At 42.0% G+C, this 16,476-nt stretch overlaps 1 protein-coding gene across 1 annotated transcript in view; it reads left to right on the top strand.

The window, feature by feature from the left end:
• Positions 1-16,476, top strand: part of wu:fj29h11 (uncharacterized) — a 140,884-nt gene that overhangs the window by 67,009 nt on the left and 57,399 nt on the right. The window contains exons 16-23 of the mRNA XM_059653587.1: positions 3,784-3,890; positions 5,564-5,764; positions 8,860-8,980; positions 10,134-10,341; positions 10,566-10,713; positions 11,386-11,563; positions 12,952-13,129; positions 15,160-15,286. Of these exons, the coding sequence (XP_059509570.1) occupies positions 3,784-3,890; positions 5,564-5,764; positions 8,860-8,980; positions 10,134-10,341; positions 10,566-10,713; positions 11,386-11,563; positions 12,952-13,129; positions 15,160-15,286 (1,268 nt within the window). The remainder of the gene's footprint in view (positions 1-3,783; positions 3,891-5,563; positions 5,765-8,859; positions 8,981-10,133; positions 10,342-10,565; positions 10,714-11,385; positions 11,564-12,951; positions 13,130-15,159; positions 15,287-16,476) is intronic.

The following is a 16,476-nucleotide window of genomic DNA, read 5'->3' as shown; positions in this document are numbered from 1 at the left end:
TTTCCTGTCACCAGCATTTCTTCATGGCCCTGCCAAAGAACGTAAAGGATTTTTTTTTGTCTTCCATTGGTTTAAAAAAGTTGAAGTAGCAACAAGCCAAAGAAAACCGAGGTTAAAACCTACCCTGTTTCTAAATCATTCCAGTTAGGCCAGAAATGGAGTGCATGATTCAAAACCATGTCACATGTCACATGAAATTAAAACGCTGCTCTGTTCGGAGTCATCACAAAAGTTAAAGATTTTTAAAATAAATCGCAAGATCCCCCACTTTATTTGATTTTCAGACTCAGGTTGACAAACATGGATAAGGTTTCTGTAAAAGAATTGCTATTTATTACAAACACTTAGACTTTAGCTACAGGTAACAGTTATAAACAGTCAACATCTAACACTACAAATTAAAACTCTCCTCTCCTTAACCACAAATGGAAAAATACACTTGGGTGAAGAAAAACTAGGAAGCTGTTTAGTGGATGCTGAGATGATCCTAATGATTATCATGGTGGTCACAATGTTGCTTTTCAGCCTTTCTTCGGATGCTTCCACTCGTTTGTGCAGGAGATGAGGTGGCTGATTCGCCACTAAAAGGCTGCTGACTTGTCAGTTAAAAGCCATAATTTACCACAACTGCTGAAGGAAAGATTAACTGATTTTCTTTAACATGGTTTTTAACTGTAGAGAATTGAGAGACAGCTCCCGTTCTAACGGAGATCAAAGCTGTCCCTCTATCTTGTTCCAACTCCAAACTGTTAATTTATCTGAGAACCAACTCCATGATTATTGGCAGGCAAAGGCCTTTGTTACTGGTAATTGGTCACTAGTCCATAGACCAACAAACTCGATGTTCGCCCCCGGCTGTATCTAAATGCAGAACTCCTCATCCCTGTGCCATCAGCAGCTCCTTCAGTTTCTGATTGTTCTAGCAGCTGCTTGGCCACTGCTTGCTATGATGGCCAGCTGACTTGTTCTTCCAAACACACAGCTGTAATTTAAAACACTGGTTTTTCAAACAGTTCTTCCTCATTTCAGTCCACAATTTAAATTAAAAAAGCTCAAAAATAAAAAGGCACAGTTTTTGCAATCCATTTACTATTCAAGGTGACACTATCAAAACATGATATTAAACATTTCATCTAACATACAATCAGTGCATTTGCTGCTCTGCTGTAATTGCCCTTGAACTGATTAGCCTGCAATCTTGTCCCATTGCTGTGGATCTAGAATCACTTGTAGATCAGACCAGGTACAGACGGGCAGATTTCTTTCCCTAAAGGACATTATCGAAACGGATGCCCTTTTCTTTTAATAACAATCGATGATGGTTTCATAGCCACCATTACAAAATCATTTCCAGATCTTATTAGTGCCAAATGATGGAAGGTGTCAGTAACAGCGCTATCAAGCAGCACCTGCTCAGAAATAACCTGCTCATTGACACCCAGTTTGGGTTCCGCCAGGGCCACACTGCAGCTGAGCTCATTATAGCCGTGGATCAAAAGAGCTCAATTCCGGAGGTGAGGGGAGAGTGACAGCCCTTGACGTCGAGCCCTCATTTGACTGAGCATGTCATGAGGGAGTCCCAACAAAGATAGACTTGGGGAAAACTCTCTCCTTGTTGGAGGTATATGTGGCAAAAAGGAAGATGGTTGCAATTATTGGAGGTCAGTCAACTTAGCTCCAGGACATCTCTGCAGGAGTTCCCCAGGATAGTGTCTTAGGCCCAATCACCTTCAGCTGCTTCATCAATGACCTTCCCTCCATCATAAGGTCAGAAGTGGGGATGTTCGCCAATGATTGCACAATGTTCAGTGCCATTCGCAACTCCTCAGGTACTGAAGTAATTCTGTGTGTAAATGCGACCAGACCTGGATGGTACTCAGTTTGGGTGACAAGTGGCAAGTCTGTTCCTGGCACTTGTGTGGTGTGAATGACCATCTCCAGCCAAAGAGAATTTAACCATTACCCATTCACACACAATGGTGTTAGCATCACTGAATCCCCCACTATTAACCTCCTATGCCAGCGGAGGTGGTAGGTGCAGACACGTTAGCATCTTTTAAGATGTATTTGGACAGGTACTTGGATGGGTGGGGAGCAAATGGACACAGACCGTTAGAAAATAGATGACAGGTTAGACAGAGGATCTGGATCGGCGCAGGCTTGGAGGGCCGAAGGGCCTGTTCCTGTGCTGTAGGTTTCTTTGTTTGTTTCTTTGTACGTGTTACCACTGATCTGAAACTAAACTGAACAGGCTATGCAAGTGTTGTGATTGCAAAAGTAGCTCAGAAGCTACAAATCCTGTAGCAAGTATCTCATCTTTTGACTCACCAAAGCCGATGGAAAGTCTACAAGGCTCAAAGCAGGAATGTCACACTTCTGGATTACTGGCCTATGACTACTATGATAACTTCTAAAGTCTGAAAGTCAAATTCTGAATCTAACTCAGACTAATAAAATGAAAAGCTTTCCTCCACAATAATTATAAGAATCCAAAATAGAAATGCCTATATGCTTCAATACAATTTCTATTGATAAATAATACATAGAAGCATAGAAAATAGAAAAAGCAGTAGGCCATTCTGCCTTTCAAGCCTGATTTGCCATTCTCTATGATCGTGGCTGATTGTTCAATTCAGTGCCCTGTTCCTGTTTTCACCTCATGTCCATTGATCACTTTAGCCCCAAATGTCTAACTGTTTGGAAAATCTGTCCTGAAATTGGCAGCAGCCCAAAAAGAATCTCTGTAGCTTGAAACCTGTCATATTTTTCTTGGAAAGGGCAATAAGGGAATGGTGGGTAAATAGAAATGAGTACCAGATCAGCCATTGAATAATAGAATGAAGGAGATGGATTGAGGGCTGACTGGTCTACTCCTGTTATGAAATTACGGATTATGTACCTACATAAGTCTGTATCAGATCTGGTCCTCTCCTGACCTGGTGTGGCAGAAATCAAAATGTGCAAACGGAAACCGTTCATTCAGAAAAGTAAATTTGTCTTGGATTTGATTGGTTAGAAACTCCTAGACCTAGAAACAACTTACAGATTTTAGGCTTTTCCCTCAAAGAAATGAACAAAATTTTAAACTGAGTAATGTTGAGCTGCACATTAAACATAGTTATTCATGGATGCTCTCTTGCTCTCCCAGCCAGCATTTTGCCACTTCTACTCTCAAGCATAATATCTTCATCTAATTTCTATTAACGTTTGTGATACAGAATGGAAGTGTATTTGCTTGCTCAGGTGACTATATTCCAAACTTCTGTGCTTCAAGACATTTCAATATGTTGAGGTCCATTATGCATTTAAGTTTTATACTACAATAATTGGATGATACATAAAAGGATTACACATTTTTCTGCACCATACTGTGCCCCATATTTCATGCAATGGCCCCGCACATCTTCATTCTAAAATGCTAACATCCATCATCCAGAATTGTTGCACCGTCAGTCCCCAGGCTACAGATGAGCCCTGTTCCTGAGTAGATATGTAAGTTGATTTGTATGCAAGTCAGAACAAAACACAGTCCGGTATAAAATGGCCATTTATGAATATAAGCAAATGTTCACATGTTAGATCCTTTAATATTAATAGAGATTTTATTTGTGAGTATGGGTGTTCATATGTTGGGACCACCTGTATCTTTCTTCCCATTAACAGCAGATTGACTTTGTGTAATTTCGAGAATGTATTAGGGGCTTTGTTTTCAGAATGTGATTACAACATTGCTTTCTGATTTTTTTTCTCATCTCCAATATGTTTTGTATTTTTGTTTAACAGCAAACATCTTGTCAACCAAAGGTATAGCTTCAAATCTCTCCACGAAATTCATTCTGGATTGTCTAATCAGGATTCCAGTGAGACTCTGCAAGTCACTCCTACATAAGGTAGCCTGCTTTAGCCTGATTTGTACTGCTTTAGCGTAAGATCACCAGCGTAAGATCTTCAGAATTGATGCAATAATTAACTTTTGATTGTAAATTGTTGTATACAGCATTCTTTCATTGTTCCTGTGGACAGTGATGTTTGAAAAGTAATCTGTCAAAATGCACAAGTGACCAGTCTTTATGAGTCTAAATTGAGACAGTACGTCGTTTTTTGGACCAAACTGTACATTACCCATTTCTGTTCTCATTTATTGTTCATGATTCTACAGCTTGAGACTAGTTTCAGCATCCTTGTTGCTATCCCATTGTAAATTGAGGAGCAGTAAACCTGAAATTCTCTGCTCTGTGTGGCTCAGTACAAGTCTAAGATGCGTCCAGACCCATAAGGCTTGCAGACCAGCTTGTCGCACAGCTTTGAAATTACTCATCATGCCCATATTTGTTACATTGATTGGAGAGAAATTAGTGGGAGTTCATCCACTCAAAACTTGTCTACTTCATGATTTTTCCTGCTCTGTACAAGCTCTAAGCAAAAAGTAACAATGCTATCAAGTACCTGTAATAATATTGATTATCTTTTGATTGAACTTTTGAAGCTGTGACATTACCACTTCCAGGGATAGTAGGAGCTGCAGATGCTGGAGAATCTGAGATAACAAGGTGTAGAGCTGGATGAACACAGCAGGCCAGGCAGCATCAGAGGAACAGGAAAGCTGACGTTTTGGGTCTAGACTCTTCTTCAGAAAAAGGGTCTTTTCTGAAGACAGGTCTAGACCCGAAATGTCAGCCTTCCTGCTCCTCTGATGCTGCTTGGCCTGCTGTGTTCATCCAGCTCTACACCTTGTTATCTCATATTACCACTTCCCAATTGCCCCCCTCAACTCCTTCCCCACTGATGTCCTAAGCCACCTATGACAGGAACATTACTGAGTAGAAGTTCAGTTCAGCTATGCTTCTCCTCACTATTCTGTTCCCTGTACTTGTGAAGGAGAGGAGATGATTACCACTGGTGAATCTGTATCCTGTGGACATCTATGCTATTTATTATTGAAATTGAAGCAGTTTTCTTAGAGGGTTTATGTGGTCTTTATGAGGTACTGCAGGCTGAATGTTAAAGATTAAATGGGGATTAATAGCCACTGTTTAAAATCTTTACAACTTTAATTTTCACTCCTACTCAGAACGTCCATGAGGTAAATTATGTTTATAGCAGGTGCAACGATCAAGGTCATTTCTGGATGCTGTGTCAGTTTCTCTCGGAATGAGCAATTACAGTTAAGATCCACTGGCCTGTCCAGCCTGTCTCGCACAACTGTTGTGACACTGTTGGCTTTACCATATACACTGTCCCCTCCCCACCCAACACATTATGGTGTCTTGGCAGCAATGATAAAACAGATAAAAACCCAGGCCCTGTAGAGACAGAATCTCTCCAAATCATTTGGATCATTGAAAAACCAGAATCTTAGTAGTTTTATTCTAACTTCACTTCTACACACAAGATGATCTCTGTCTTAGCCAGAAACTGATCCAACTATTTCTCTATCCTATTCCTTATCATAGAATAATAATATTGATTTGTAGTTGTGAAGTTCATTCAGCCAAACACTTATAAAATGAAAGCAGAATTAAAAGCATAGCCGTTAAAATACTGGGAACACTGTAAATTGTAGGTATTCCTGGAGTCATTTTCTCGAGTGATTGGACAATCTGAATCAAAAGAACTTTTGCTTCAAGCCGCGAGATCCTCCTCCATGCACCTGAACCGATTACATGAACTGGGAATTCTTCTCGGGATCACGGAATGGATCAGAGACTACCAAACCAAACTGGACCCGGGAAAACTTGTAGAGCTTGCATCAAAAGGCACGAAGGTTAGTCCTAGTGACGTGGATAGCTGAACTCACGTGTTTTTAATTAAAAATAAAGTGATACATGTGTATATATAGATCAGCATCTCAGAGAAATCCACTCTTATTTAGGAACCCAGGGGAAAATGTTAAATGTGCTTTTTATATTTCAGATCTTCGTTTGCGCTGTGATAACAGTGTGGATCTTGGAGGAACACAGAAAATTTTCTGAAGAAGGGTCTTGAGCTGGATGAATACAGCAGGTCAGGCAGCATCAGAGGAGCAGGAAAGCTGACGTTTCGTGTCAAGACCCTTCTTCAGAAAACTTTCTGCGTTCTTCCGCCTCCACACAGTGTTGTCTCTGACTCCAGCATCGGCAGTTCTTACTATGTCTTCATTTGTCCTGTTGAGTATTTCAAAAACCTTTTCAAAAGTATGTTTGATTTCCAGCAAGATTCCATGGTTTTCTTTTTATTGAACAACAAAACTCTCATTACAGACTTGAGTTTGAGACGTTTTAGAACATAGAACATAGAACTTTACAGCACAGTACAGGCCCTTCGGCCCTCGATGTTGTGCCGACCTGTCATACCGATCTGAAGCCCATCTAACCTACACTATTCCATGTACGTCCATATGCTTATCCAGATAATAAGAGTAAACTTTTCCAAATAATAAGTGTAAACAGAGCAGTATACTCCTACTAACAAAGGGTTATCGGTCATACACGTGCATGTTCCCTATTTCCTTGTTATTTATTAACTAGACTATGAGATCCATTTAGTTAAAATTTATGAATATCTATTGATTACCATTCCATCCCTGTTCTTATGACTTCTTGCCTCTGAACAATGCTGCAGTCTCGCATGACAAGCTATAAAATGATAAAACTATTAGAATTCCATGGAAATACATATCTCCACACTGTATTACTGTTTTTCCCAAGATGAAGGAGTTTTGTAATGGCAGACCAATTGATTTTATCTGAAATCTGTTCTGCTGTGAGTTTAACTGCCTGACAGATTCACCAAGTAGTTGGCTGAGCAGCAGTCCTCCTGATAAGCACCCTGCATTGTTGGGTTTAGCACGAGTTGGCGGTTGTAGCTGAAGAACCCTTCATAAAGTTACACCTGCCTCGCTCATCAGGAGCATATCTTGCAGAGAAGTTATTCGACGTTAACAGAGATGAGGGACTTATTATTCACTACACTAACTTCCTGCCTCACACTCTCAGACTCGATTTTCTTTGCAGGAAGATGTGGTTGAGCCAGGTAGTCACCCCAGTTGCAGATCAGCGACAGCCCAAATGCCTGCCTAGGGAAGCTGTTTCAAAGGCTCACCTTGATTTTTCTGGGATTTGTCCCAGTTGTTTGCTGAAATTGTAGGGCTCTCAAGCTGTTACATTAATCCCTCTGCCCCCCATTCCCATGCCTTGTCATGCCAACCTAATACCTTTGCACCCACCTTACCAACTCACTCAGTAACTACCATGTGCAGACCTTGGGAAGCTATATTGAGATGAAAGAAGTGAAGGTTTCAATATTGGTTACAACTTTCATTGTGTAAACTAAACATTGCCATTCATGAAAACCTATTCAAAATTAAATCCTCAAACTAGAGCATCCTTTGTGAAACCAAGCAGATTTGTATTCATAACCCTACAGTGTCGATCGTTAACCTTTTAAGAAGTTCTTTGAGTTATCAATCAAATTGAACAATGAATCCCCTGGTAAAGGAGTCAAAACTTAAAAATGACATTACAATTGTCCTAAAAGTGACATTAACAAACAGTTCTGGAACAAGGATAGTAGGAACTGCAGATGCTGGAGAATCCGAGATAAAAGGTGCGGAGCTGGATGAACACGGCAGGCCAAGCAGCATCAGTGGGGCAGGAAGGCTGATGTTTTGGGCCTAGACCCTTCTTCAGAAACAGATTCTGGGACAGGTGTCTCGATGACATCGGCAATTTTTAACGAGCTGTGAATTTAAACATAGAGCCATACGTCACGGAAACAGAGCCTTTTGTCCAATCAGTCCATGCCAACCATAATCCCAACCTAAACTAGTCCCCCCTGCCTGCCTTTGACCCATATGTCTTCAAACATTTCTTATTCACATCCTTACCAAATGTCTTTTAATTGTTGCAACTGTATCTGCATCCACTCCTTCCTCTGGAAGTTCATTCCACCCATGAACCACTCTCTGTGTTGTCCCTCATGTCTTTTTAAATCGTTCTACTCCCACCCTAAAAATATCCACCCTAGTCCTGAAATACCCGACTGTATGGAATGAGACACCTGCCATTCACCTTATCAATACCCCTCTTGATTTTATAAGCTCCTTTACAGTTTTACAGATGTTATCTGGCCTTCACAAAGCATTTGTGTCCACCCTCAGACTGATGCCTTCCACCCTGCAGATTAAGGTCTGCCACTGGAAATGTGACACCTTTTGAACTCAGTGCTGACCGTAGCTCACTCTACCGTAGATTTAGGATATTCCTCATTGTGAGTCACACCCCATTACCCCCTCCCCTGCCAGTGAGAGCGGGTCAGAAATGGGACTCAACTTCAGAATCTGCACCCCAACAACCATTTCCTTAAAGGTCCTTGAAATCTCTGGAAAAATTTGGCCCATAGAGCTAATTGCCTATATTGGACCCTTGATAGACTGATGACATTCTTCATTAGAGATAACAAGGTGTGGAGCTGGATGAACACAGCAGCCCAAGCAGTATCAGAGGAGCAGGAAGACTGATGTTTTGGGCCTAGACCCTTTCTAGGCCCGAAATGTCAGCTTTCCTGCTCCTAAGATGCTGCTTGGCTTGCTGTGTTCATCCAGCTCGACGTCATGTTATGTTGGATTCTCCAGCATCTGCAGTTCCTATTATCTCTGAGATACTTAATTGTTTCTTGAATTGCAAAGCCCATAACTGAATTTATTGTATTAGAGACATCTGACATTCTAGGTCACAGAAGTTTAAGATATTGCCTTGTGATCACACAATGGTATTTTTGATCTGATTTTTAAAAAAATACAGAAATAGTTATGGAGGAATTTGGGCTTTCTTTTGAGAGGGTGAAAATCTATTCTAATTAAGAGTATAATTTGTGATCCAGACAGTGGACTCTGTGTCAGTGAGCAGCAGGTCTTCGCTAGCAGACCTGAGTGAAGCTGAAGATTCTGATGTGGCCAAGTCTGAATCCAACTCAGAATATAAAAGTGCATCAGTCAGTTCAGGTAAGACACATTTTTAAAGCTACTTTTCTCCTATGTCCTCCTGAAGGCATTGAAACATACACTTCACTATCGTGTTACCACAAACTAGCTTGAACACCATCGAACATCCGCACAGAGAGGAGACACAGTAAAAACATTAGGAGAGAAATTACTGCCAAAGATAAAGCCTGGACCAGAGGCAGCCTATCAGCTTTAAGTTGTACAGCCTGAGACCAATCTCCTTCCCCTGCCCAATTGTGTCATGTTTGTTCCTTGGGACTCACTAGCAGTCCATGATGATACTGTCTTTCCAAGTTATTTATTATTTATTCCAAGCACCATAAATAAATTAACATTGTCTCTTTCTTTTGTAATGTATAAATTGCATTAGCTTTTCCTTCCATCCAGTGTAATGTGGTACTTATCTCTGACTTTTATGTGGGTTGTACTGGTGCAGTAAGTTCATTTTCTCTGCATCAGAAGGGAGTGTTGTTCCCTCGATCATTGTCCAGATATTTTCTAAGCAATCTCTTTAGAAATGTTCTTACACACACCTCTGGCGCAGCTGGGACTTGAACCTTGGCCCCAAAGGTAGGAACACTACCCCTGCACCACTCAAGCCTCAATTTAATCATTGCTCATACTTTCTGACCAACCTGTTCACAGAGGTTAATGCGCACCTCTAGAGGAGGTGGGCTTGGTGACTCAGAGGTGGGGACACTACGGCTGCACCACGAGATCCCTGGATGTGTGCAACCAGTGTTCCGCCAAGTGTGCGAAGATTAGCTGGAGCTCTCAGAGGTATTTCTAAGCAGCCCATTCAAGATGTTATTGCACACCTCTGGAGCAGGTGAGCCTTGGACTCAGGTCTCCTGGCTCAGAGGTAGGGACACTACCATTGAACCACAAAAGCCCCAATTTAATCATTGTTCAGTGCCTCCTAGCCGATAGGCAGTAGGTGTAAAAGTCAGAGGCTGGCAGGATTGGACTAGGCTGTGGTGAGGCAGCTGTCAGATAGCACACTGTCCGCTTGGGGAGGTCTGTGTGATGGGAGTAACACCACATGGAGATTCCCATCCCGGACTAATTCCGGGGGGGGAAGTCACAATGAGAGGCTAGAATGAGAGAAAGTACTGCAATTCTGAATTGGATTTGTGCTTTCTTACCCTGACAGGTGACGAAGTGGATGAGGACAGTGAAAAGTTTATGCTTGCGGATGACGTGAGTACCCATCCACCAAGTGAGGAGAAGCTGCCTGAGCGCAGCGGTGACGCTGTGGTCGTAAATGATGCTCCACCAGATTTAACAAATAGCGAGGAGTGTTCAGCTGGTATTGCTGACGACGAAAGAAACAAACACAGGACCATCATTGAGAGCATCAGGTCTGTTTGTGTCTGGTGACACCAAAGTAAAATTATCGGTGCTGGTCCTGAAGTGGGTTTGGCTGCCATTTAAAGTAGCTGCTGCCCAGGATTGTGTGTGGGGATTGGAGGGGGTTTGGGGGGGGGGGGGGGGGCGTGGGCAGACACCAACAGATCACATTCCAAGTGTCACCAACCATCCGCTCACAAACAGGAAATTTTAAATATTTATATATTTTGCTCAGGAAAAGTGAATTTGGCATTGGGATTGAACTAAACAACGAGGGGAAAAAGCTGATGGAAGTTCACCAGAATCGATTGGGTAGAAGCCTTGAACGCTTGTCTACAGAACTATACAGTAAAGATACACATTTTGTCTTGGAACTGATACAGGTAAGATGGACCCATTTACCTGTTTGGTTTCCTGTTTTGTCATTCCAGAGTTGATGTTTGTTTGTAGAAGAACTATTCCTTACTAAGACAGCTGTAAATAATTAAAACTCCGTCTCTTAAAATTACTGCCTTTCCCTTTTCCAGTTGCCATTGTCCTTACCCTCACCAACACCCACCTCACTTCAACCCCTATGTTTGTACAACACAGCCTCACATGAATGGGATAACAAAGTGTGGAGCTGGATGAACACAGCAGGCCAAGCAGCATCAGAGGAGCAGAAAAACTGACGTTTCAGGCCAGGACCCTTCTCCATACCCAAAACATCAGCTTTCCTGGTCCTCTGATGCTGCTTGGCTTGCTGTGTTCATCCAGCTCCACACCTTGTTACCTCAGATTCTCCAGCATCGGCAGTTCCTACTCTACCGCATGAATGAGAGTTGCGATTAAGGAACTGTCTCCCAGGTCTTCAGTTGTGCTGTACTGTGCAGTGATTGTCACCAGAGGCATGTAGAAAGTAGTTTGAAGTAACAACCTCACTGGCTCGTGCATATGCATTTTGCAAAAGATTACATGTTAAAATTCAGCATTTTGACAAGTAACGTTGGGTTTACACAGAGCAGCTTATCTTTTGGAAAGAAAACATATCAACTGTGTCTGCCATTTCTTCCTAGAACGCAGATGATAACAGCTACCCACCTTCCAGCGATAGCCCTCCTAGCCTGCTGTTTGTGGTGGAAAAAGACTACATCATTCTCCTGAATAATGAATGTGGTTTTCAGGAGAAGCATATCCGAGCAATCTGTGATGTGGGCTGCAGTACCAAGGGGAAACATGAGTACGGCTACATAGGTAGGAGCTTGTGGATCGGACTAGTCTTCATTAATGCTTGGCAAATCGTTTTGTGTGCAGCTGAAGCCAAAAAATACAAAATGAAGAAGTCAAGTGGAATCTTGAATAAGGAATTTGATAAGCACTAAAGATGAATCAAGGTACAGAGGGAAAAAGGGAATGAGGGGGGCATAATTTTAAGGTGAAATGCAGGATGTTTAGAGGGGATTTGAGGAGTTTCTTTTTACCTGCCTGGGAGGGAAGTTGAGGCAAGAAACTCAAACCTTTAAAAAGTACGGAGATGAGCACTGGATGTATTATAATATTGCAGATTAAAGGCACAGTGCTGGAATGTGGGACTAGTATAGATTTATTGTAGATTTAGTCAGTGCTGACTTGATGGGCTGTAATGTATGATTCTAGGATTCTGCTCTTGAACTGGAAACAAGCATAAATATAGTGGGCTCCTTTGGTACTCACGTCCTTCTAGTCCACAAGTAATGAACTTTTATTAAAATAACTAACCGGAATCAATCAATTTACATACCATTTCCTGTGCTTCCCCATGTCCCAAATCATTCTGTTTCCCACCCATCCCCACTCAGGTTTTCTCTCTACCCAGTGCATTAACCAGTTTACATGTTTGTGACCTGTTACTTTATATCCAGTATTCTGCAGGAATAGTTGAGTTCAATTTTTGTTAGCCTAGTCTTCCCTGTTATATAGATAAGAAACTATATAGAACTCAGTGCCATGTTTGCCCTGCATTTAATTGCAGAAATAGTGTTCGCATCTAGTACATGTAGCAGGCATGACTCATTTCACTCAAGGTGAGAGGGGGAAAGTTTAAGGGAGAAGTGCGAGGGAAATTTTTCACACAGAGAGTGGTAGGAACCTACAATGCACTGCCAGAGGAGATGGTGGAAGCAGGTACATTGATGACATTTAAGAGGCAACTGGATGGTTATGCGAATAGGGAGGGGATAAAGGGATGTGGACCGAATAAGGGCAGATAGTGTTTTACAACAACAGTACTGAGGAAGGGTTACCGGACCCGAAACATTAACTCTGTTTTAGCATTCACAGATGTTGCCAGATCTGCTGAGCTTTTCCAGCAACTTCTGTTTTTGTTCCTGATTTACAGCATCCACAGTTCTTTCGGTTTTTGTTTGGCTTGTTTTTTAGTTTAGTCAGGGCATGATGATCAGCGCAAACTCGGAGTGCCGAAGGACCTGTTCCTGTGCTGCACTTCTCTTTTCTTCTTTTTTCTTGTGTTCACTCTGACTACAGCAGTTTAGCTTCAGTCATCTGTTATTAGTTGAATGCCATCTGTACTTGTTTACACTGTAATCTTCAATCAATGAAAATGATCTATGAACAGATTTCTGTTTTAATTTGTGTTTCCTCAGGTCAGAAAGGTATCGGGTTTAAATCTGTTTTCAAAGTCACTGACACTCCAGAGATTCACTCTAATGGTTTTCACATCTGCTTTGACAAGCATAGTGGTCCAATGGGATATATCCTTCCTCATTGGATTGAAGATACAAGGCCTGTAAACTTAATAGGATCAGAAGCTGAGAAAACAAGGTAATATTTACTACTTGGGATCTAAAGACAGTTGTGTGTTTTATTTTAAATCTGTTTACCTTAAATAACAATTTGAGAACATAACAACATAAGAACCCAGGGACCAAGGGCCTCCTTTCTATAGGCAGCACAGTGGCTCAGTGGTGAGCACTGCTGCCTCACAAGTCCAGGGACACAGGTTCAATTCCACCCTCAGGTGACTGTCAGTATGCAATCTGCACATTCTCCCTGCGTCTGTGTGGGTTTCCTCTGGGTGCTCCAGTTTCCTCCCACAGTCCGAATATCTGCAGTTTAGGGTGGATTGGCCATGCTGAATTGCCCCGTAGTGTTCAGGGATGTCTAGGTTGGTGGATTAGTCATGGGAAATGCAGGGCTGCAGGGTTAGGGTAGGGGAGTGAGTCTGGGTGGGATACTCTTCAAAAAGTTGGTATGGCTTGTTTCCACACAGTAAGGATTCTATTAAAGAAACAGAAGCAGGAGTAGACTTCTGGCCCCTCACACTTGGTTGATTTCTTTTTGTGGAATCAGCTCCAATTACCTGTCTGCTCACCATAACCCTTAATTCCTTTACCGTTCTAGAATCGATCTACTGTTGCCTTAAAAACATCCAATGAGGAAGCCTCAACTGCTTCACCGGACAGGGAAATCCACAGATTCATAACCCTTTGGCTGAAGATGTTCCTCCTCAACTTCGTCCTAAATCTGTTCCCCCTTATTTTGAGACTATGCCCACTGGTTCTAGAAACATGTCAGGAATTTGGAGATCGTGGGGAGAGTGAAAAGGAAATTAATCTTTCTATATTAAGCATGTGGTCAGGACTCCATGATAGTAACTTCCACACTCTGCTTATAAGCAGTTGAGTAAATTATAGAGCTGGATTCCTTCTGGAGTAAAATCTTGAGCAGTGTTCTTAGAGGTTAATTTGTCTGATCCACATCAAGAGGAAGCTCCACATGATGGATCCAGGCAAGTGCAGAACTGAAAGCCAAAAAGTAGAGCTTTACTTAAGGAAGAAAAGAACGATTGAAAAAAATGCGGCGAATGAAAGTCGTGGGTTTGTGGGATATTCGGTAAATAGGATACCCTACCTGACAGTTATCTCTGCTGCAACTCAGTGTAAAAATGTTCCAAATCTCAATAAAGCCAAGGTGAAGGAAAGTGGATGTCCCAGGGTGCATTACAACCAATTAATTTGAAGTTCAGTGTAATTACTATTTTAATGCAAGACACATGGCGGCCAATTTGCACACCATAACCTCTCAGTACAAAGAATGAAATAAATTAGGCCATCAATTATAGATTTGACTGAGGAATAATTATTATAAAGGCAGTGACTGTACGTGATACTGTTCTCTTGGGGTGGGAAGAGTGTTTACTTTCCTTTAAAGCACACAATAGAGATTGGGAATTTTGAGTTGCACTGTTTTGGGAAAATGATTAGTTCCTGGGTTGGGGATTGCACAGGATGGGGGAGGCAGGGGAAGAGTTTCCATATGTGTACCTCCACATGGCTGATACGAAGGGGGAGGGGATGGCCTAGTGGTATTATCGCTGGACTGTTAATCCAGAGATCCAGGTAACATTCTGGGGACTCAGGTTCAAATCCTGCCAAGGCATATGGTAGAATTTGAATTTCATAATTATCTGGAATTAAGAATCTACTGATGACCATGAATCCATTGTCAATGGGATCCATGAACTCATCTGGTTTGTTAATGTCCTTTAGGGAAGGAAACTGCCATCCTTACCTGGTGTGGCCTACATGTGACTCCAGACCCACAGCAATGTGGCTGACTCTTAACTGCCTGCTGGGCAATTAGGGATGGACAATAAATGCTGCCTAGCCAGCGATGCCCTCATCCTGTGAATGAATAAGGAAAAAAACACGAAGGCCTGGGAACGGTTAATCTGTCTGCTCAACTTCTTAACAATGGAGATTAGAGAATTTGTAACTGTTTGTGCATTGTGACGTACTGAGCAGTTTTCTGGATTCATTGAGATATTTTTGTGCACAATTCTAATTGCTCAGATGGACAACAAAGATAGTCCTGCCGCTAAAGTCACAGAACCAGCAAGCGCAGAGTCTGTTCCATGATGTTGACCCATCATTGCTGCTCTTCCTGCACAGACTTCGTTCCATTACAATCATTAACAAGGTGAGCAGTGGAATTCCAGAGCAACATTTATCAATGAATGTAAACTTAGGACAGAAAATGGTGCTGAATGTACAGCGAATTTCTTCATCCAGTTGCCATGGCGGGAAAAGTTTTAAAGTGAAGCTTGTTATGGGTAAGATCTTGCCGTAAATTTGACAGAACCCAAAACACACTGCATACAAATGTACAAACTAGGAGCAGGCTGTTTCACAATTCAATAAGATTGTGGCTGGTCTGTATTTGCAAATGTGGAATTCAATACACATGGAGACTAATACACTCGATCCTTCTGCGTAATAAGATTCTACACACCACAAATATTTAATAACCCTGCCTGCACCACCACACGACACAGACAGTTCCAAAGTTGCACAACCTCCAAAAGGAACACACTCTGATCTCTCATTTTAAAACAGTTCCCCTCGTTTGGGATTGACCCACAAGATGAAACATCCCTTCCACATTCACCTTGTTGAGACCAGCAGGATCTCTTACACTTCATTCTGGTCACCCTCTCACTCATGTAAACCCCAGTGGAAACAGACCCAGTCTGTCCAACCTTTCCTCATAAGACAACCCACTCATTCCAGGTATCAAACTAGGAAAATTCCTCTAAACAGCCTCCGAACCTTACTTAAATAAGGAGGCTAGAACTGCAAACTGTATTTGTGGTGTAGTCTTGATGGGCCAAGTGGCCTTACTTCCACTCCTATGTCTTATAGTCTTGCCAGTGCCCTGCACAACTGAATCACGATAAGATTCTATTGCTGTTGTGATAAAGGTTAGCGTTCCACTCGCTGCCTTGATTACATGCTGTACCTCCGTGCTAACATTTTTGTGACTAGTGCACCTGAACATCTAAAACCCTCAGATCCTCAGAAGTCTGTTCTCATTCTCCTCACATCCCATAATTCACATTGAGACCCATTTAAGTGTAGCCTCTGAGATAACGAGGTGTGGAGCTGGATGAACACAGCAGACCAGGCAGCATCAGGGGAGCAGGAAAGCTGGTGTTTCGGGTCTAGACCCTTCTGAAGAAGACAATTTTCCTTCCATGGTAATACCTTATCCGTATACCATATGCTTATGTTTCCCTCAATAATTTTTTAATGTGGCACTTCAAATGCCTTTGGGAAATCCATGTCTTTTGTGTCCACAGGCTCCTCTATATCTATAGCGTGTGTTGCACC

The sequence above is a fragment of the Stegostoma tigrinum genome, chromosome 22 (genome assembly GCF_030684315.1).
Source record: "Stegostoma tigrinum isolate sSteTig4 chromosome 22, sSteTig4.hap1, whole genome shotgun sequence".
NCBI lineage: Eukaryota > Metazoa > Chordata > Chondrichthyes > Orectolobiformes > Stegostomatidae > Stegostoma > Stegostoma tigrinum.
The sequence above is the reverse complement of the archived record's forward strand: the minus strand, read 5'-3'. Positions and strand labels throughout refer to the sequence as shown.